The following is a 21,513-nucleotide window of genomic DNA, read 5'->3' as shown; positions in this document are numbered from 1 at the left end:
TTTTCTGAGGAATCCATCCCTTCCTTTGGCCAAGCTCCATCGCATGCCTCCAAGATGCCAGGCATTCCACACAGGGATCTGAGTATAGCCATGAGAAAGCAGCGCATTTCTGGCTTCTATTTAGCTAATGCTGAAGAATAAAGAAACGTACTGTGGGCCTCATAAGCACAGGAAATTTAGCAGAAAAGTTGGTGAGGAGCGTCTTTGAGGGCTAACGGTTACCCAATCCCTGGAGTGCTTTTTCTGCACTTTAGATGCTATCAGCAATGCTTGTGATAGCTCAGGACAGCATCATGCAATTCTGTCCCTCCCTATACCGATGAGTTCATCTAAGGTGCTGCCTTTGTTCAAGTCAAGGGTCTATCCACAGGCCCTCTGGCATCTGCGATGCTCACAGGAGATGTCTGGGAAGGAGAGTCTCAGGAGGACGCATACCTCTGTCCCAGGCCATCTTAGCTCCAGGCACAGCAGCTCCCAGAGATATACTGTCCCCTCTGTTTCTCTGTGAACTGTGACAATGAAAATCAGACCTGTGCATGCTTGCAAACTTTGCTGACACAATTTCTGACCCCTTAAAGTAGTTTTAAGTCATTTCTTGTCTTGAGAAGGCAGAGGCAGCTCGGGATGATGTGTGGCACCTCTGTCATGATCCAGTCTCCCGCGGGTTCTGTACCAGGTCCCAGGCAGTGCCTGTGAGGCCAAGGCAAGGCTGAGGGTGGCCCCCATGTAGAGCATCTTCCTGCCGGAGTATGGAGAGACAGAGGCTGATAAACCATTAAATTATTACTTCGTTCCTAAAGGGTTCATTCAACACAGTTTTCTTACTCCGGTGTTCTTCAAACCAACATTCTTAATTCTAAAGTTCAACTAATTCACAAGCAGAAATTCGGTTTCATTTTTAATGCTGTGTATGTATGAAAGCATAAAACCCACTAAAGTAGAGAAATGAACAAAAACCAAAAGAATACATGGGACATTTCATGGTAATCATAAATTTTTGCATGTTGTCACTGACAGCTATATTTGCATATTTACAGGCAAAAACATTTAAATCTCATGACCTAAGAACACTTTCCTGATCTATATAGATTCATGTTTTGAAAGCTGAATCACATTAGACTTTTTCAGATAAATTGCAAAGATTCCATGACAGGACGATGGCCGTGGTATTCACATCACCTGCCTGTCAGGTGATTCTCGGGTCTCACTGTGTATCAGAATCGGCCATCAGGCTTTCTGCTAAACACACTAGCTTCTGCTCTGCTCCTAGACACTCTGATGCTGTGAATTTGAAGGACACGTGGTCATTGTAATTTTTATAAAACTCACAACTTGGACCTCGACTAGAGATAAGAAGCACTGTTGTAGTGGTTACTAACATTGACTGCCTTCTTTGCCAGCATAAGAGAAGCCTTTATTGTGTTAACTCCTTTGCGTTTAGTTTTTAGTGCCATTTTGATTTGTTTCAAGGAAATGACTGATGGCCATTTGGTAAACAATTCTTTGTGAAGTCCTTGAAAATGATACTTTAAGTTAATGTATTTGCATTTTCTTTGCAAAGCCTGATACAGCCTTACAAGGGGATGTGTTAGCTTTCAGTCCACTGATGACCAGTTTGGCTTTTCACTCTGCACTAGTTTGGAGGGTCCTGATGAGTGGGTGTTTAAATGCTGCGAACACGTGAGACCTGTTAAATGTGGGCTTGAACAGGGACTGGATGTTTCTGTATCAAGATTTGCAGAAGGATGATGGAGTAGAGGAGAGTCTGAGTGCCACCTCCCTTCTGCTCGTCTTGCCTCACCTCAGACCATTGCAGAGAGGCTGGAGGAGGAAAGAGAGAGCAAGGGTTGTCTCCTGCTCCCCAGGGCACGCTGTGTCTCAGTCAGCAAGGCCACAAGAGACTGCCTGTGTACCCCATCTGCCAGCCCTCGTGTCTGTGCCCCATACCATTTGTTCTTTGGAAAGTAACTTGTCCTAGTTCTCCACCCTCACTCAATGGGGATGGTTTGGGGCACTTTGGTCACCTGTCCAGATAGTGTCTTTCATGATTCTGTATTGGCTTTCCTGTTGATGAGTGAGTAAGAAAGGATTCTTATCTGCTAAGGCATTAGAATAAAATACTCTGGAGTTGAAAATACCTAAAGCAAAAGGGAAACTTAAATGACTCTTTATTTGATTTACTTTATTTGATTTACAACTCACCTGTATCATTCTCAAACAGGCTTTCATAGCCTATAGGTCAATTTTTCTCAAATTAATATTTTTTTCTATAATAAAACCCAATGCCTCCCTTGAGGTTATTTGACATTCAGAATGAATGGAATCCTGTGACTGAACATGCAGCTGTCACCACAGTGCTACTTTGACTTTAACCCTTGGACACAGACGCCCTCTATCTGGTCTCTTCCCTGTCCCTAGCAAGGTTTTGAGCCCCTCCCAGAATCATCCCCTGTGACTAGTCTTGCCAGCTGTTCCCAGGCCCTCTGTGCTTAGTCCCTCTACTTTAGTGCTGAGGAAGGCTCTGCTAAGTCAGTCTAGCTGAGCTGAGTGACAGGGCCACCTTGGTCAGTCTCAGCAAAGGGCCTTTCATTTGCCCCAGATGTGCAGAAAGGCCAAGAAGGGCCCAGTTGAATTCCAGTATGTATAATTTCCTATTGCTGCTGTAATATGTTACAAGTTTATTGGTTTAAAGCAACATGTGTTTATTATCCTGTAGTTCTGCAGGTTAGAAGTCCAAAATAGGTCAGACTAGACTAACATCAAAGTGTCAGTGGCTCCTGTGAGGAAGCTGTAGGAAAGAATTTATCTGTTTTGTCTTTTCTAGTTTCTAGCGGCCATCAGCCTTTGGCTTGTGCCCCTTCCATCTTAAAGCCAGATGAAGGACGTCATTGCTACCTCTGCTTCCATTGCCATGGCTCTTTTCTTTGTCCCTCCTGCCGCCATGTTTCACTTACCGAGACCTTTGTGACACCACACAATCCAGGTCCACTTACCTGTCATTTTAAAAGCTATAGTTAGACCCACAGAGCCCCTTTGCCATGTAAAGTAACACAGTGATAGGTCCCAGGGATTAGGAGTCAACCTCTTCAGGGTCCATTATTCTCACCAGCACAGTATACACAACCTGCTTCCAGTAAAACATCACCACACTAGGACTTCAGGGTGCTTTTCTGATGCTAGTCCTCTGTGTCCTTCTCCACCTCATTCCCCTTTATGCCCATCCTTCCACCACCCCAGGTTTCCATGAAATCTTGCTTACACCCTTTTATTTGTGCCTTGGCTACACTCTCCAGTGGCCTATACATTCTTCCCCTCTGCCTCAAAAAATTCAAATGAAATATATCCCCCACAGCCCCGTATTCCACACACCGACAAGAACTTCCTTTCCTCTCTGTTTTAAAACAGTGCATGTGTGTATAATTCCCTACAACTTTGTGTGCCTTCCTCTGTTGGAGTGACCGGGTTGATACCTCCTCTGTCTCCCAAGCCCTCTCACAGCACTCGCATACCACGTTGTGATGCGTGTTGACAGGTACTTCTCACTATATACTCTTCTAACATCTCAGGAACCCGACTGACCTTTTGTCTTTCTATCCAGAGTGCTTAGTGTCCTGTGCTTAGTAAGTGCTATTAAAACAAATAGTTGAAACACATAGTTACACTTTGCACATATATTGCGAAGCCAAAAACCAATCTTTGCTTTTGCAATTATTAAAGACAAAAAGAGAATTAAGACTATTACCATAGCGGAACTCCCAAGGATTATGTTTTACTACAGTTCTGGTATGTGTTATTTTTTCCATCCTTGTACCAAGAAGGTACAGTGTGCAAAACACCTCTAACACTTGACCTAAGATTGGCTTACATAATACAGTTTGGCAACTTCTTAAATGATAATACATTATGGAAAAGATTGAGCATTTCTCTTTGTTCCTCAGCACAGGGTTTTAAATGATGTTTGAACTCTTGATTATTTTTATTGAACTTATAGTTCCTGCCCCAGCCTGGAGGAATGGGCTATTGGCATAGCTGCTGGGAATTCTAGCCCTGCTCTGCTGGTTTGCGGTGGAGCGTTAAGTTCCAGGTGAAAAGAAATTACAATGAGGTGACCTAGAATAAAAAAGTAAAGAAATGACCTCCCAAAATAAATGGAGAAAAGTGCAAGGGTCAAGCGTATGGGAAAGAACAAAACCAAAGGAACCCAAGATGATGAGGTTAAAATAAAGATTTAATTGAGTATATTCCAGTGGGTTGTCAAAGAATCCACCATTTCCAGAACAGTTGTCAACCCAAGGTTAAAATGAGGAAAATGTGCTAGTTCTGGGTAGGAGAAAATCCTTTTTCCTTCCTGGGAACCTGGAAACTGACAGAAGTCCCCAGTCTGGGTCTGTGTGGCCAGCTGAGAAAAGCAAAAATGATCAGTGCCATGTTCAAGACTGTAACACAAGGACAGCCTTCCTGCTCCACTTCTGGGAAGCAGAGAAGCCTGCTGGGAAAGGGCAGCTCCTCCATCCTTTACGTATGAAAACACGGAGAGAGTGAGAAGCGGCACTGGGATGGAGGTAACCATGTGTAGATGCTTCCTGGCCTCCAGACATTCCTGCCCTTGGAGTCATGGCTCATTGTACAGTGAAACTGGCTGGGTATGGGACTGCCACTTCTGAGACAGGGAAGGAGATGCCACTGTGAGAGATGAGACATAGGCTGTAAACCTAGGGGAAAGGGGATCCTGTGACTTCCAGGAGACCAGACCAGCCACAGGGATAGAAGGAAGAAGAGACCGTGGCAGGGAGACCTTGCTTCATCACAGGGACAGATGTTTTTAGTGGATGGCTAGTAAGGCAGCTGATTGCATAAAACCAGCTTGGATTTGAACGTAGGATGAGTGTTGAAATCAGTCATCACCCACTTCTTTATGAGTGTAATAACATGTAGGACATCCATTTGTCAGTCAGCACATACGCCCTTAGCGGGGGGCAGGGCACTTGGCCAGGCCTTATGTGCTGTCATCCTGACACTGTAAGGACAACTGAGCTTTGGAGATCTCTCTAGAGGCTGCTGGGGTGTGTGTGTGTGTGTGTGTGTGTGTGTGTGTGTGTGTGTGTGAACACTTGTGTGCTTCTAATTTAAAAACACAGTACTAGTAATGAGTCTTGTGCATCTGTGATAGGTTCTGATGTCCTACGATACTGGTGATGTCCCTAAAGGAATTTTCTCACTTACTTTGAAGTGCAGGGAGGGAGATCAGGTCTTTATCAGAAGGGGTGGCCACTTTTTGTTGTAGCCTGGGAAATGGGTAGGTATTGACCAGGTTTTAGGAAATTTTTTTCAATAAATTTCAAAGATGCAAAATTTTGGCCTAATGTGCCAGGTTTTGTAAAATTTTTGCATAACATGCCAGCTTGTTAAAAAAATTATTATGCACATATCACTTTCAAGTTTTTGATACTCACTGTTAAGTTTATAGGAACATAATGAATTAATGGGCTTTTTTCAGTTCTCACTTGACTTTTTTAATGTAGAGATTATATTTTCTTTCTATTGTTTGTTTGTTTGAGCAGCTTCCTTAGTATAAACTAGTAGTTCTCCACCAAAAGCAAAATTATGTCCAATAGGGACATTTAGCAGACTGGAAACAATTTTGTCACAGCTGGGGATGGGGACTGGTGTGTGTAAAAGACCTGGGTGCTCCTAATTGTTTTACAGGGCCCAGCCCAGTCCATACAGCTAAACGCCAATTAAGAAACTGGTGGAGAAGGGATTTTTAATGCCATTCATTCATTCCTTGTCCCTGCTCCCCCTCCAGATCTTTCTTCTTCCCTCTCTGTCCTCTCTCCTCCTTCTCTTCCCTCCTTTCCTTGCTCCACTTTCCCGTCTTTCCTCCATGTCTTCCTTCAGGCTTTTCTCAGGCTCTCCATTTTTCCCCCTTTCCACGATCTCATTCACAGTCTTCAGTGGGCAGTTCTGAGCTGGTGAGGACACGCGGGAAGCATGCCAGGCACGAAGGCTGCGGCTCCTGTGTGTGGGTTTTCTGAGTGTGGTCCCTGGAAGCCCAGGTTCTACTTCTTGACCAGCTCCTGGATCACTGAAAGGGTGGTCACCCTGGCCCACTGTTGGAGAAGGTGTGATCATCTTTGATATTGTCATCTCTGGCCTCGGATACATGCTATTCTTCTTTCTAAACATTATACATGACTTTTAATCAATATTGATACTTTGGACAGTAAATATATTAAAATCAAAGACTTGAAATTGTAATTGTACTTGGTCCTTATAAATTTTCCAAGTAACTGGATAGTGTATCTCAGTTTCTTTCCAAAATTTCTAATTTCTTTTCCCTTCCCAGGATGGGCAGTAACCAGGCAGGCTGCTCGGCCTCTTCTAACCTTGGGACATTCCTCTAAGCTCCTCCCACATAAAAAATTCTGTGGCTGACCCTGCTCACAGGCCTTGAACTCAACATGAGGAGAACCAGTGTAGATGCCAGCTGGAATCACAGGCTAGCCATTCATCTTTCTGGCATTTTATTCTATCTGAGTTAAAAATGAGGTTAAACTGACTGTTCTGTGGGGCCCTTCTGTTTCTAGAAAGGCTGTAATTCCCATAGAATCTTCACAATTTGGATACTAAAACCTCTGGTGGCTGGTCATTGGGGGAGGGAAAGCTCTCGGCCTTTCCCTGCAAATGGGAGGGCAAGGCCAATGGTGTTTCCCATCACCCCACCTCAGAAAGGAGCGCAGACTGCTGTGTCTCATTCAGGGCCCTTGGATGAGGCCTACACGCTGCCTCTCTTCTGCGTTACGTCTCTGGAAAGTGGGTCTTCTGTGAGACTGACAAGGTAGAGGCCTGTTTGTTTTGGCGTCCCCCTTCTTCGTCTCGTAGGACTGTCTCAAGATTAGAAAAGGCAGAGCAAGGGCCTGCCCATCCAGGGAAGCCAGTAGCAGGCCCCTAGCCACAGGCTGCCTGGTCCTCTGTTGTCCTGGTTCTTAGCAACTGCTTCCTGGAGGGCACTGGCTTTTTTTTTTTTTTTTTTTTTTTTTTTTTTTTAAGGAGCCTGGGTTGAGCCTTTGCTTGACTTGGTCAATAGCTAGAGTAGCCAACCTTGGGGTTTGGGTGGAACCTAAGGGCCTCTCTGTTTCTCCTAAAATCCTTTCTGGAGAATTCTGGCAGCGGTAGGCGCATTAAGGAATGTAACTGGTTCTAGAGGATTAGCAAAGTGTACATCCATTTGTTTATTTACTCTTTCCGCACTCTGCTCAGTACTGAATGCCTCCCGGCCGCCATGTGGGAAGCTACTTAGGTAAGGGCTACACATGAGCAAGAGACCAAACGAATACAGAGTGTGAATACAGAGTATGTCATTGCTTTGGACATAATCCTCGTCTTTGCTCTCCACGGTCCTATCTGTGAAAGGAGACTCTGAAATTAAGAGAGAAGTCCTAATCCTAACTGCAGGCCCAGAAAATGCCATGGAAGGATAGAAACTGTTTAAATAGAGAAAGCCAAAGCCATAGGCTTGTATTCTCCCTGTTCAAATATGGGGATTAAAACAACAATGGGGAGGGACTGGGGATTTAGCTCAGCGGCATAAGTGCCTGCCTTGCAAGGAGGCAGTCCTTGAGTTCGGTCCCTGGTACCAATAAAAAGGAAAAAGACAAAAAAAAAAATTACAAAATTACAATGGGGGCAAACAGTTTAGTTTCACCCCTTTGTAAATGATAACATGACAGTGGCCTTAATCCAGGTCAGCTGGAAGGAATGACCCCCCCCCCCTACAGCCAAGCACTTTGCTGGAGGTAAGAGCCATAGGCCATCCTGCAGCCCCAGGAGGGGTTGGTTCTACTGGAGGAATCCACCCATCAGAGACCTTCATAAGAGCTCCAGATGAAGGGAAGCCTGCCTTGGGGACACAGGCAGAATCCCGAGAAGGAAATGGCGAGCAAGTGGGAAAAAGAAACACAAAGTGTTTTTGTGTAACTTCCTTATTATAAACATGATGTTACTTTAAATAAACCTCTCTCTCCAGAAGTCCCCCTAGTTTACCTGCATAGCTTTAAGTCTGGTTCAGTTGCTTAGGTGAAAGAAAAATACAGATGATGAGAAATCAGTACATACAAGTAGAAATGCCTTGAATATTAAACTTCTGAAAGTTTCTTTGCAGCAAGTTAGCACCTTGTTTATTAAGAACTTTCTCAGACTTTTTTTTTTTTTTTGGTGTCGCTAAATGATGTAAATGTGAAGAATACTTTTGAAATTAAGATGGAGCTCATATCCTTTTAAAGAAGCTTTTGTCCACTCTGATGTGCTGAGTTTGGCTTTGAGAGTCTTGCCAAAGCTCTGGAATTTACACTGTGGCAGAATACCAAGGGAAAAAATAGACATGGGCCCTGTAAACAGAGCTGGGCACGGCCGCCTGGGAGAGTCCTTGCCCGGTGGCAGCGTCTCCTGGTGTCCTGAGGTCCTGCCAGCACAGATCCTGGGCAGGGCACCTCAGGGTGCTGCAGGACTGACTCTGGAGGCAGAGGACAGCTGGGAGAGAAACCCGAGGAGCAGCTGCAAGAGGGTCACAAAAGGCCATTGCTGTGGCTCCCTCTGGATCTGGAAGTTACCAGACCAATTCAGCCTGCATCCTGAAGAGAACGGAGCTTAGAAAAATAACTTTTTTTTCCAAGTACATGCATCATTGGCTACTGTTAATTCTTAATTTAGGTGCATTCTGATCATGTCAGGGCAATAAAATGCAAAATTATATTTATTTAGAATGGATTAAGGCTATGACTTTCCTCCTGCCAATTTAATCCTCCTTCCCCAACTTGAATGGCACCCTGCTAATTCTGATACATGCTTATAATACCATGTTCATCCTTTTTCATATTAGTACTAATTTCTGACCTGAAGATTTTAAATAATTCTTTGCAGCGAGTTAGCACCTTGTTTATACTAAGAACTTTCTTAGACTATTTTTTTTGGCTTGTTTTGCTTTTTAAATATTTTTTAACAGTAGGATGATAAAACTGAGAAATATGCATTATTTCCTGTATTGTACCAATTGTGAAAAATACGCAGTTTTGTATCAGTTTACAGGTCAATAATTTCCTTTGATTGTGTGTTTCCTGCACTCCTCCTCTTACCAAGCAATTTTAATGATTTTTTAAAATCATTCAGTAATAATCTCAACGCTGCTTGTCTCATATAAAACTTGCTCACTTTTCATATAGATAATATAAAGGAGTAGCATTTCAATTTAAGATGATCTTTAAATAAAATCTGCCATTAAGTAATAGTCTTGGAAAACAAACTTACAGTGATATAACTATGAGTAATTATCATACAGAAAGAATACTGAACAGAGAAATATTTTTAAGGAAATTAGTATTAGATATTAGTCTCCTAGTCCACACATTATTTTTGCATTTATTATGAATGGTTTTTATTTCTTATGTATGTAAATCATATTAATAATTTAAAAATCTCTAAAATTGAATTCAGGCAACTTCTTTAATTGCGTTAGAATTTTCAGGCAGGTCCAAGTTCTGCAGGCCCTGGACAGCAGTGAGGGCCCAAGACAAAAACTTTTACAGCAGGACGGGAACAGATGCTGGGAGGGAGAAAAGAATAATCAAAACTGGCTTTAAAAAAAAAAAAAAAAAAAAAAAAAAAAGGATGTACAAATGAATGTCTGTGCATTATATTTAAAATGTTCTTTAAGCACTTAAAGAATATTCTGAAATTTTGTGTAGAGAAATACTATTGTCTGCTACAAATATTTTCTCTCTGTTTGATAAACACATTGGGGTGCTGGTGGTGGGACCCAGGTCTTCACCCATACTAAGAACACACTCTTCTACTTATCTATGTCCCACAGCCCCAAAGGCTTCTGGTTCTGTATCATATTTGCTTAGGGAAGATCCTGCTTAAGTTTTGGTTGAAGAGCCTGCATGGGATCTGCCCCGTGTGTTTTCCGCCTTGTCTGTGTGCCGGGCATCTGACTGGTCCGGTTCACCTGAGACTTCCTGCCTCACACTAGATCTCTGTAGGGCACGGGCAATGCAGCGGGCACTGTAGTCCGTCTCCAGGTCACTGCCTTCTGCTGCTCCCTTGTAGTGTACTCACCTCCATGACCTTGTTACAACAGTCATGTTTTTTCATAAGCTGTTCTTAATGAGTCTATTTACCTTGCATGCCCAATGAGATTAGACTTCATGAAATCTGTTCTCTGCTCAAATGTGAAATCAACCCTAGTGGTTGGTAAAGAAGTCACTTGCTAACTGGCTGGCCCCCAGCTCTCGCAGTATTAGTTTCTCTATTTTAAGTGCCTATGTTAGAAAACTCCTTAGAGGTTTTGCATACATGTGTTTATCACTGTTTCACATAGTAATTTCCGGAGACTATGAACATACAAAGGAGATTAATTACTTGTATTTTTAAAAGAATGTAACTTGATTTAAAAGATACAGATGTTTGGAAAACCCAAGTATCAGTGACACAGAGAACTTTAGAAACCTTACATTTTAATTAGAAATAGAAAAGTTCTACCCCAAGCCAACTTTAGATCTTACACAGACTGACTGGTTTGATCACTCCCTTTTTAGATTTTGCCTCCTGTTGGAACTAAGGTGTCATAACTGGGAGCAAAAGCAAAATAGCTGGGTGGTTGTCCATGAAGCAAAAAGCCCCCAAGTATGCAGTGGTAGACTGTGATGCCCAGGGATTAGCAGAAAAAGCCTCCCACACAGAATCAGGTCATTATATGCCTCATGTTTGAAAGGCTTCTCTCTGTCAACAGACAAGCCCCAATGCTAACCCTACAGGTAATTGAGACAAGTAATTTTGACTGCAGATCTCTCATGACCCCTTTGACCTCTTACTTACATGTCGGCTGCAAATGTAATGGGGTTTCTTTACTGTGGTTCCCCGTATCCTTACAGTCAATGATGTTCTTCTGACTATAACCCCTGTAATAAGTATGAGATTGTCCTTCATGCCCTGCAAATCAATTTACTCGTGTATAATGGTGACAGCACAGTACCTACCTCTTAGGGTAACAGGGAGACAAAGATAATTAAGATGCTACCTGAGGTCCTTTACTATTAGGTTGCCGCTATTTTCTTTGCTGATAAATTTGCATATGTTCAGAATTAGGAGAAACTGAAGAGTGTCCTTTGGTGGTGTTTTAGTGGTGTGTGGTGTACAGTGTGGTGTGGTGTGGTGTGGTTTTCATGGAGCTGGAGAAGGATCCCCGGGTAATTCATGCAAGCTGGCAAGCACTTTGCCCCTGAACTCAATCCCCAACCCAAGAGAAAGTTTAAATACAGAACTGAGCGAATGGTCCTGTACCCTGTAATGGTGCAACTACCTTTAGGGCTGGAGTAGGAGGCAGAGAAAGAATCATAGAACACTTCATGGTTGATTCTTTGCTGTTGTTGTTCATACTACGGAATACTCCTTCAAGCATGTATTGTAAGATCACAGTGTTTACCTTTAGTGCATATTTTGGGAAAAAATATTTCCAAAGTAATCTCTTGGCACACTTATAAGCAGAGAGGATTTATTCCTGTTTTCCAGACAAATACAAACCAGAGAAGTTCACTGTGGACAAAGGTAGTGCCGGAATGCATGTTGGAAGGTCTGTCTTAGTTCCTCGGCAGGACCACTGGATTTCCAAAACTCACTTAATCACCGGCTTCTAGCTTCAGGCAGAACTGCGCTTGGGGAGCAGGATGCCTACCTGCCTAAACTTCAGTGTTTTCAGAGAGAATATTACATGTTCTTGCTGGTAGTACATTCCAGACCCTCTCCATAACACATTCCAGGATGTGTGGAGGAAATTCTCCTGATGTCTCATCTAAACCCCTTCTTCTGCCCTTTTAACCCTTTGGGATCTTACCCTGACCTCTGCAGAAACAGAAAATCAACATTCGCCACGATTTGCCAAATACTTCTTTTTTGCAGTTTTCAAAATTGCTGTTAGGGTTCTCCTTATCTTCAGTCTCCACTCTGGAAGAGGTCCCTCCCAGCCTTTTTCCCTCTTTTTTCCTTCAGGGCTGGCAGGGGCAGGAGCATTTGTCTTCTGTTGCTACCCCACAGGGTGTGCCCGCTGTGTGTGTGTCTGCACAGTGAGGCAGGGCCCAAGCAGGACTCGTCACACAGAATGAAGCCACTCTCTGTGGACCCTAAAGACGTACCAGAGAGAGAGGTTTCAAATCAGCCCATCCATCAGTCCAGTTTGTGTGCCTCTTGGCGGGGGAAGGATCTGTCTTGTTCTAACCCAAAAACCATCCAACGTTTCCAAAGAGAAAGTTCTGAAAGGCTTCTCCTTTGCCCACTGCTGCTCACCAGGCTGTGGGTGACCCCTGGGACTCTCTGAGTTTGAGTTTCTCTGAGGCTCTTGCCAGGTTTCTCACAGTCGCTAGCCTGGCCTCATCTTGAAGATGCATTGTCCTGTTTTTAAAGACCTGGCCCAGGATGAAACCTTCCTGCCTATATCTTCATATGTTCACACATTCCTGAGTCAGCCATTAAAAGAAAAGGAGGGAGAAGAAAAATATAATTAGACTAAATATAAATGCTTTAAAAATAACCATGTTTACCACCTCTCTATCCCCCTAAGTCCTTCTTGACTACTTGTCTCCAGTAGAGAAGGTGTCAGATTTCTGTTCTGGGGAAGCCATCCTTCAAAACTTTGTTATTTTCTTAGTGAAACCAGAGGACTCCTGTTCCTATGCGAATTCTCATAAGCTTCTCTGCTTGATTCTAGCTTTAGGCCGAAGAGGATCTCTCCTTTCCTGGGTTGGGGATGATTGACTCTTGGGTGGATCCCCATATAGGAAAGTGGCCTCTTTCACTCCCAGATCACACCAAAAGTAAATCTGGGCCTAGTAATAATGACTACAAACAGCATGAGAAAAGGTAAGCCCGTGAAGAGGGTTGTTTGATCTGAAACAACTTTTCTCCAAATACATGGTCGACACCCTCACCCAGAATGCATCCTAGTCAGCTTTATAAATCTCATTCCTTTATTGATTCAGCTTCCCTGGATGGCAAGCTCTGATCATGGCTCAGTTTGTTAATGAATGTTAGATCCGCTCCCAAAACAGGATACTTCCTCCACAATGAGTGGTTATTACTCACTAATTAATTGATAAGCAGTTTCTGCAGCAATAGGACCTGAATTTTACATATTATGGATTATAAGTACAGCTATCTAAGGACAGCTCTATAGATACTAAAATTTAACACATGGAGAACCATCAGCTTGGAATATCTTCTCAAGTGGTCAAAGTTTGGCTTTGTGTTGGACCCAACCTGTATTTTCTGTGCTAAATCAATAATGCATGTTAATTTATTAAATTATATGATCTACAAATGCTTAATGCTTCTTTTGAAAACACCCTGTTTCCTACTGTGTCAGCCACTCTAGTAGTATTTATATGCAGTCGAAACGCTGCTTCCTTCTCAGCTGAGCAGTTGATCATTCATTCACGAAAACCCCTGTCCTTGGACCCTTGCCCCATCTTCATAATGCATATTACCATGAGAGTGATTTAGATGCTTTTTTTTCCTATTAATACACATTAGAATGATTTTGCTCTATAACCTTTTAGACCTGAAAAAAATGACTTTCTTTTCTTGGGTGTCATAACACAGAAATATTTCCTTGTCCCCCATCCCTCAGAGGATTCCTCCTCTGACAAGAAGCAGAAGTGACATCATGGTCAGAAAGCACAATCAGGGTCCTTTGGCTCTAACAGTGGCCACGCAGGAGCGTGGTGAGGCAAATGTCTGCGTAAGGGAGAGGATGGGAGAGAGGCTGGTACTCTCCTCTAGGCTGTAATTATATTTGGCCCATGAATAGAAAAAGTGTATATTCTAACATAATCGCAGTATATCCTCTCTAATATTCATGGTCACGCCTTAAATTTCAAGACAGAGCAGGATGTATTTCTAAAATGACAGACATCTCATAATTTTTTTCTAGTAAAATGGTAAAAGCGAAAAGTTTCCATATTCTTCCAGATAAAGCAGTCTCATTCTTCTGGGACGTGGGAGGGCGGATTGTTCTGATTATGAATCTAAACTGAGAGAACACTTAGTGATGGGAGAATCATCGTCTCATTGTGGGATACAGGAGCAGGCAGCCGTGACTGTGTCACACCAGTGCAAGCAAAAGGGAATACAAGTCATGTCAGCCTCAGGAGGCAGAGTGCACAAAACAGGAAATCTCACCGCAGCACATCACAGGACTTCTGTGAATCTGAGATCACATGGACAATTTTCATAGTCCTCAGAGTCTGAACAAGGTGCTCCCTCCTTGTTGTTCCTCATTGTTGGCCAGGTAGAAAGCAGGGCATCCCGGTTGCCAGCTCCAAGACAAGAATTTATGGAAAAATCTGTGGAGTTTGTCTCCTGGCAGTGCCAAGAGAAAGTGACTGCCAAAATGCTGCCAGTAATTAAGGGCTTGGCATCTGAGGGCAGCCACTAAGCACATACTAGTTACTATTGCATCCAGGTTGAATAAGTGAAACTCCTTTTTTGAGTGAGTTGAAGGGGAAACATGCGGGTTTTAAGCATGCAGCCTGCACACACATACATACCTGATGCCGCTGGCAGTTAAAAGGTCGACTGTGGCTCCAGCCACCTGGAATCATGGGATTTCCCAAGGCAATGGCTCTTGACTCCACAATAATTTGTAAGGTGCTAAATAGTGATAAGACCCAAAATTTATGTTCCCTGATGCTTTAGATAATAAAAGCATGTTCATTAAGTATCTTTAGCCAAAAATGTTTCTGCATAATTAGCAAACATCTTAATTATACACTTGTATTTGGAGCTTGTGTTAATCTTAAAGTATAAAAAAGTTACAAATTAAGATGTAAGGATTAGAAGAGAGGCTGCGTGGTATAGAAGTTAAAAGTGTCTGCCGGAGGAGATCCTTGCTCTGGCATCCAGGAGCTCTGCAGCCTTGTCAAAAGACTTCATCATTGTACTTTATTTCTTTACCTCACAAATGGAAATACTAATAACAGTGCCCAGTCTCAAGGTCACAGTGTGCATTGACGTGTTCAGAACATACACAGAAAGCACCTGGAACTGCGCCTGTGCCCTAAACACGCTTGAATCTAGCTCGTGGTTACTTTGAATATGACATTTTAAGAGTGGTAGCTCCACAAATGGATATTTTGAAAAAACATAATAATTAGCAACTCAGAAGTTTTATTTTGAAATATCAGAAGCTTGCCTATTTCCCACAGGGAAGTAAATTAATATGTCATATATGTACTAGTTTGCTAAATTCATTAACATTTGAAAATGAAATAAACTTATTCAATAAACATGCCAGATAATAGCAGGCATTATTGGAAGTGATATGTTATATATAAGACATTGGCACCTTTAAAGAACTTAAATACATCATGTATTTAATAGAACCATATAAAATTTCTATGCATTTTTAAAAGATTACTATGACTAAAACAATTGTGACCATATCCTCTGTGATTTAGAATAGTTATTGGGTAAATAGAGTTGGCTAAAGAATCTGATTACCTTGAACTGGCTGAGTAACTATAGATTACTATATTTACTATATTACTATAGATTACTATAGTCAATACCAGGTGTCACACATATATTTGCAAAAATCACAGCATAAAGATAAATGTAACAGAAACAGTGAATATGGTATTAATAACCTGCTTCATAGATGATGCTACAGAAAACAGCATGGCATGTATACACCAGAGAAGACATTAAGCATTCTTCACGATATATCTCAGCAGCAGCCTTAAATCAGCCATGAGAATAAACACAGAATGATAGGCCTATGGCCTAAAATGAATATGAGTCTTAGAATTACTCTGCATGCTAATATTACTTTTAATCAAATTTGAAAATATCACCCGTGGCTGTTTCTAGTCAATCAAATTATGGTTCTCATCAAATGTAGTCTTGTAAAGGATGAGAACATTTTAATAAACTAGAGTGTTTTTAAAACAGAACTTTTGAAAAGAATAAAAATGACATTAAAATAATATTTCGGATACCAGTAATCATTTCCAACCTGTATTTGGCTTTTTAACTGAGACAGGAGCTGACAATATTAACCTCCCATTTTTCAGATGGATCAGCTTAGGAGAAGTTATCTGAACCAGAGTATATGACTAGTATAGTTTTTCATGGAAATTTTTTTCTTGTATAGAAGGATATAGTCTATTAATTAATGATTGAAATTTAAATTTTTTGTTAATTTTAAGGACAAGACTTAGGTCTTACTCATCTTTTTTAAGTCCAGTTCAAATATTTATTGATTGTAACAAATATCTGTTGTTTGAGATCATTTGTCTTTTACTGAATAATAGGTTTTTCTGTGATATTAAGGCTAAAATTATAAAAGTGAGAGATTGTTTTTAAATCCATTTAATTGGTATTGTTGCAACCCTATTACGTTAATTTTGGGACCTATGTTAGAAATCAGTGGAAGTGCATGGTTATTTCACAATTTTTGAATAAAGTGAAAACGTTATGATGGAGAGTAAGTTGTGACCATAGCTGTAACTTAATTTGATACTTTTGATTTTTCTAATTTTACCCATTCATTTATTCACCTCCTCAATTATCCATCCTTCTCTATTAGTCAGCTTGCCATTGCTGGGGCAGAATACTCCATATACACAAATTAAACAAGTAAAGAAAGGGCATTGTGGTACATATCTGTAATCCCAGCACCCTAGGATCACAAGTTCAATCCCTGTGTAGGCAACTTAGCTACTCAGAGCCTATCTCAAGATAAAAAATAAAAATATAAAAGGGGTTGGGTGGGTACAGTTTAGTACAAAGCCTTGGGCTCAGTTCCTAGTACTCTAAAGCAAAACAAATGAGAAATAAAGGAGAAAAGTTTTATTTCATCTCATGCTTTCTGAGGTTCCTTGGTGTCTGGTTCCAACGCAGAAACGTCATGGCAGAAGGGACGTGAAAAGAAGACATGCAGCCTAGAAGGAGGCTGCAGGAGAGAAGCCCCAGGAGGACAAGAGAACAGACAGAGCCCCCCGTGTCACATCCCGTGAGCCACCCAGACACACCCATAAGCGTACTTTGCTGGTCTCCTGGGCCTCTCTCGAGCCCATCAAATCGATAGTCAGCATTAAGCATCACACGACATATCCATCTGCCTGCCCAGTTCTCACTGTGTTAGGACAGGCAGTGATCTGTCCCTCCTGTGACCTCTGTTTCATATACGCCAGCGTCGTGATCTCAGGCAGATTTCATCTCTCAGGTCTCAGATTTGTCTGAAGTAAGAATCATATTACCCTATCAAAAACTGTTAAATTGGTTAATTTTTGTAAGACCTTTAAAGTAGTACCCGGTATTTGTGAGCGTGCAATACATTTTAGCTATTTTCATTTTCAATCATCACAGGACCCATCTCTCTCTGCCCTGCAGTGCCGTTTTGTGATCCCTTTGTTAGTTCTTCCCCTATAAGCTGTACACCCCGCTGAGGTCAAGGTGACGCTTGATCATAGGGCAGGTAGGAGCTGGGCTCCTCGACAGCTCCTGAATGCAGAAGCAGGCAGTGAAGATCTCTAGAATGAAGCATGTGTTATCCAAATAGCCAAAGTAGTTACAACTGAGCTTTGTACATTTTCTCTTAGAAAAAGATTTGAAAGATATTGTTTCTATTGGCATAACAAACTGCGTTAGAGAAAAAAGCTTTAACCAGTATAAGTCAGTATCTGATTATAATTTATCTGACATACAAGGATTGATTTAAAAAATATGGTGTGAAGGTATAGAAGGGCCTTATCTCAATCTGATAAAAATAATTTTCAGCCAACCTGCTGCCAACATCATATTAAATGGGAAAAAACTGAAAGCTTTCCCTTTAAAATCAAGAACAAAACAAGGATGCCCACTATACCACTCCTATTAAACATCATCCTTGAACCATTAGCCAGAGCAATTAGACAAGAGAATGAAATAAAAGTGATACATACAGAAAAGGATAAATTCAAAGTGTCATTATTTGCAAATGACATGACTTATAGCTACAAGACCCCAAAAATTCTACCAAAAACTGCTACAATTAATAATGAAATTAAGCAATACATCAGGATATAGAATGAACGCATACAAATCTTCTTATCCACAATAATGAACTGTTTGAGAAAAAAATTCAGAAAATAGTACCATTCACATTAGCATCAAAAAATTCAAATACTTAAGAATTAACCTAATCAAGGATGTGAAAGACCTCTGTAGTGAAAACCACATCACTCTGGGAAAAGGAGGCAATCCAGGAAGACATCAGCAAATGGAAAACTGTCACCTTTTTCTAGATAGGAGGCAGAACCAATGTAATCAAAATGGCTATCCTCTAAAACTGATATGTAGATTTAATGCAATAGCAATCAGAATACCAACAGTATTTCTCAATGATCTAGAGCAAACAATCCTAAAGTTCATGTGGAACCAGAAGAGACTTAGAGTAGCAAAAGCAATCCTGAATAACAAAGCAGGAAACATCACAATCCCAGATTTGAAGTTACATCACAATGCTACTATACATATAACAGCATGGTACTGATACATAGCAGGCTTGTGGACCAGGGAGCAGAATAGAAGAAACAGAAACAACCTCAGGCACACACAGCTATTTGATCTTTGACAAAGGCCCAAAAACATATGCTGAAAGAAAGACAGCTTCTTTAATAAATGGTGCTGGAAAAAACTGGGTATTGATAGGCAGAAGACTGAGTCTAGACCCATTTTTATCACTATGTACTAAACGGAAATAATTCATCAAAGATCTAAATTTTAAATCAAAAGCACTTAATAGGTACAACTCTTCAACACAGGTGTAGGGAAGGACTTTATGATAGAATTCCAGTGGCACAAAAAATAGAGGACCAGGGATTTAGCTCAACAGCATAAGCACCTGCCTGGCAAGCACGTGGTTGTGAGTTCGATCCTGGGTACCAAAAAAAAAAAAAAAAAAAAAAAGGAAAAGAAAAAATACCAAGACATAACAAATTGGATGGCATCAAATTTAAAAGCTTCTGCACAGATGAGGAAACTTATCAATGACATGAAGACATAAACTACAGAATGGCAAAGAAACCTTTCCCCAGCCATTCTTTGGACAGATGACTACCATCTAGAGCATATAAAGAACTCAGAAAGTAAAAGACCCAATCAAAAAATGGGCAATGAAATGAAGACATTTCTCAGAGGGACAAGTACAGATGGTCCAGAAGTGCATGAAAAATGTTCAGTGTCATTGGCTATTAGAGAAATGTAAATCATAACTGCATCAGGACACATCTTACCATAGAAAGAATGGCTGTGTTCAGAAACTCTAGTAACATGCTAGCAAGGGTGTCGGGGGGAAAAGGAACTCTTCTTTTGTCAGTGAGAATATAAACTAGTACAGCCACTGTGGAAATTAATTTGGAAATTCCTCAAAAAGCTAAAAACAGAAATCCCATTTGACCCCAGCTATCCCCCTTCTAGATATCTTCCCAAAAGAGTTAGTCATCATATTATAGGGATACTTACATACCCATGTTTATAGCAGCACAGTTTACAGTAGCTAGATTTTGAAGCAATGTATATGTGTATCACCGCATGAATGGATAAAGAAAATGTGTGTATATCCAATGGAATACCACTCTACCATAAAGGTAAACTTGAGGCATTTGTGGACAGATGGACGCAACTTGAAAACATAATGTTAAGAGAAATAAGTCAAATACACAAGCTTAAATGTCTCATGGTTTCTCTAATATAACTCAAAATATATACACCTGTAAATAAAGAGCAAAACAAGATGAAAATGGTAGGGAACAAAGAGAAGTTCTAGTAACTTCTCATATTCTCCATTCTTTGGTTTCAAAAATATTTCGATACATAATTTGTCTCATTTAAACTTCTAACTTCTCTTAATTCTTTAAAAAGGAAGTATAGTGTTATTACCTGTTTGTAAGACAGTCTTTTTTATGATTTGAAATCTGGGTGTCATTTGGCCTTTCTTTTAAAATTATAAGTATCCAGGGTATTCACTATTGTTATTCTCTGTTTTGTTGTAAAATTTGTAACAGAGGAGTAGTTTTTTGAGTATTGCCTTTATTAATATCTACAAGTATTACCTTAAAATTAAAATACGGTGTGTTTTTAAATTTTAAAAAATTATGACAGTAACACATCACCACTGACTTCCCTCAAGATCCCCACCCTTTCCCCCTAATTCCGGCTTTGAACATATTCATCCCACCATTTTGGTGCTTTTTGAAGCAGTTCTAGAAGTCTGATTTCCGGAGTTGTTTTTACGAAGCGTGATCAAAAACATGGTGACTGCCACTGCTGAGTGCCATCTAACAGAAAAGTAAGCTCATAAAACATCACAGCTTTGTCATCACCCAGTTTATTCACCAGACCTAGCCACCCAGTAGCTGCTGGCTCTTCCCTAGAGGCAAAACTAACCAGCTGATTCGTGACATCAAGCATCACGAACACCCCTGAGCGACAACTTCCAAAATGTCTTCAGAAAGTGGCAGAAACCATGGGCTGTGTGCTTGTAAAGCCAGGAGGAGGACTGGGGGGCAGATCAGTGACCTTGCATTGTGATCATTTCTAATTTAAGCATTCCCTGTCGATCCCATAGATCGTACCTTGTGTTCACCACAGTCACTTGCAAAGCTAACCTTCCCGTGCCTGACCCAAGAGTGTTTGTTCGCAGCTCGGAAGTCGAAGAAGCTGGGGAAGTTGAAAGGCGTCCACGAGGAACACTCACAGCAGCCGCCGCCACCACCACCGCCACCCCAGAGCCCCGAAGAGGGGACCACGTACATTGCGCCCGCCAAGGAGCCCTCGGTCAACACTGCGCTGGTCCCCCAGCTCTCCACCATCTCTCGCGCCCTCACCCCATCCTCCGGGATGATTCTGGAGAACATCGAGCCCGAACCCGTGTATGCGGGCTATGACAGCTCGAAACCAGACACGGCAGAAAACCTGCTCTCCACACTCAACCGCTTGGCCGGCAAGCAGATGATTCAAGTGGTGAAGTGGGCGAAGCTACTTCCAGGTAGGACTCCTCGCTGACCGCCTTGTGTCGCCATCGGGACCCTTAGGGGACACATTGGCAGTGTCCTTTGCCCCTGGAATTCCCCTCGCTGCATCCCTGTATGAGACCTTGAAAGCACATCCATTGATGCCATGAGCAGGAAGTCTAATTAATGGACTCCTTCCTTATGGCAGTTGGGGTTCAGTATTACAGTGTGTTATTTCTTATGTTAGTGACTAACGGGGAAAAATTTTTCCCAAAAGTATTAATAGAGTAACATGCAGTCTGTTGAACACAATGAAGCCCGTTATTAGCAGCTCATAGCCAAGTAAACCAGGCTTGTGAGGACGTCCAAAGAGATGCCAGCATCTCTTCTGTCTAAACAAAATAGTCCCAGATTCCCTGCATCCTTAAAATGGCTTTTGCAACTCCTACTTTTTGGTCATTTTCTATGATAC

At 41.5% G+C, this 21,513-nt stretch overlaps 1 protein-coding gene across 5 annotated transcripts in view; it reads left to right on the top strand.

Annotated features, from left to right (window-relative positions):
• Nr3c2 (nuclear receptor subfamily 3 group C member 2) overlaps positions 1 to 21,513 on the top strand; it is a 323,634-nt gene that overhangs the window by 240,487 nt on the left and 61,634 nt on the right. For 4 of the 5 annotated variants that reach the window (XM_063224380.1, XM_063224382.1, XM_063224379.1 and 1 more), the window contains exon 5: positions 20,657 to 21,076. In XM_063224380.1, the coding sequence (XP_063080450.1) occupies positions 20,657 to 21,076 (420 nt within the window). The remainder of the gene's footprint in view (positions 1 to 20,656; positions 21,077 to 21,513) is intronic. The other variant, XM_003476863.5, reaches the window with a different exon arrangement.

The sequence above is a fragment of the Cavia porcellus genome, unplaced genomic scaffold (genome assembly GCF_034190915.1).
Source record: "Cavia porcellus strain 051 isolate PalLab524CR breed Dunkin Hartley unplaced genomic scaffold, mCavPor4.1 scaffold_14, whole genome shotgun sequence".
Lineage (NCBI taxonomy): Eukaryota > Metazoa > Chordata > Mammalia > Rodentia > Caviidae > Cavia > Cavia porcellus.
This window is presented reverse-complemented; position numbering and strand designations above follow the sequence as displayed.